At 45.8% G+C, this 1,278-nt stretch overlaps 1 protein-coding gene across 2 annotated transcripts in view; it reads left to right on the top strand.

The window, feature by feature from the left end:
- The window catches only part of ZP2 (zona pellucida glycoprotein 2), a 15,920-nt gene extending 14,992 nt beyond the window's left edge, over window positions 1-928 (top strand). The window contains exons 18-19 of one of the 2 annotated variants that reach the window (XM_017534348.2): window positions 528-620; window positions 758-928. In XM_017534348.2, coding sequence (XP_017389837.1) covers window positions 528-620; window positions 758-900 — 236 coding nt within the window. In that variant the 3' untranslated portion in view covers window positions 901-928. The remainder of the gene's footprint in view (window positions 1-527; window positions 621-757) is intronic. The other variant, XM_017534349.2, reaches the window with a different exon arrangement.
- Window positions 929-1,278: the final 350 nt, after the last annotated feature.

Below are 1,278 nucleotides of genomic sequence, written 5' to 3'. Positions count from 1 at the left end.
CCAGGCTAGAGTTCAATGGCACAATCTTGACTCACTGTAACCTTCACCTCCTGAGTTCAAGCAATTCTCCTGCCTCAGCCTCCTGAGTAGCTGGGATTACAGGCATGCACCACCATGCTCAGCTAGTCTTTGTATATTTAGTAGAGATGAGGTTTCACCATATTGGCGAGGTGTGCCTCAAACTCCTGACCTCAGGTGATCTACCCACCTCGGCCTCCCAAAGTGCTGGAATCACAGGCATGAGCCACCACAGCTGGGTGGGGGTGGAAGGAAAAGATTCCTCTTAAATCTTTGACTACTATACAAGAAATTCAGGATATGTTTCTACTAGGATTAGGTCAGAGCATGTGCATCTTAACAGGCTATGGCCAAACTTGTCTGTATTAGTTTATGTTCCTGTTATCCCATGTCTTTACCTGAGAAAGTCTTAATGAACCTGCGGGATCACACCCTCAGGGGACAGCTAATCACATCGACTAGCATGAAATGTTGTATTAAACAGTCTGAGACTCTTGGGTTCTTCCCAGGTGTCAGCCCATCTGATCTGAGGCTGCTAAAAGCAAGTGGGAGCCGTGGGGAGAAGAGCAGGAGTGAAACAAGGGAGGAGGCAGGCTCACAGGGTAAGTTTATTCAATGTTGCAAACTTCCCAAATAAGCTTCGTTTTATCCCCTTCTCTGGGGAGCCTTATGTAAGGCTTCAACTTACCCTTGTTTAAAAATGCTGATCTTAAGACTCAGATGTCTGCTTCCTTTGTAGATGTTACGGACACCAAAGGGCACAAGACTGCTGGGGATGTTGCTTCCAAAGCTGTGGCTGCTGTGGCCACCTTAGCAGGTGTGGTGGCAACTCTAGGCTTCATCTGCTACCTGTGCAAGAAAAGGATTGTGTCGAATCACTAATTGGACTTATAAATAAAGCAGTCAAAATCAGCCTCTTGCCTTCTGTGTTCTCATTAAGATGAGATGACAAGGGATCGTTTCTTTCATTCTTCAGTGTAGAGGCATTACCTACTCACAATCCTCTGGGCGGGCTTTGTGTATAGATACAAACAGGGGAAGTTCATGGTAAAATTGATTCCTGTCATTTGGCTTCTTCTGATCCTCTAACCCCAATCCATGGATCCTCTGACACTCCCAGGCAACAGTAGGGCTTAACTACAGCCCACCTCTGGGGATACACTTGAGTCTACACTCTCACTTGCACAGGATAAGAAGCCAGCAAGCGACTCTTGATCACTAGCATAACTCCTACCCCCTATTTTTTTTTTTTTTTTTTTT

Source organism: Cebus imitator, unplaced genomic scaffold (assembly GCF_001604975.1).
Source record: "Cebus imitator isolate Cc_AM_T3 unplaced genomic scaffold, Cebus_imitator-1.0 Scaffold85, whole genome shotgun sequence".
Taxonomy (NCBI): Eukaryota; Metazoa; Chordata; class Mammalia; order Primates; family Cebidae; genus Cebus; species Cebus imitator.
This window is presented reverse-complemented; position numbering and strand designations above follow the sequence as displayed.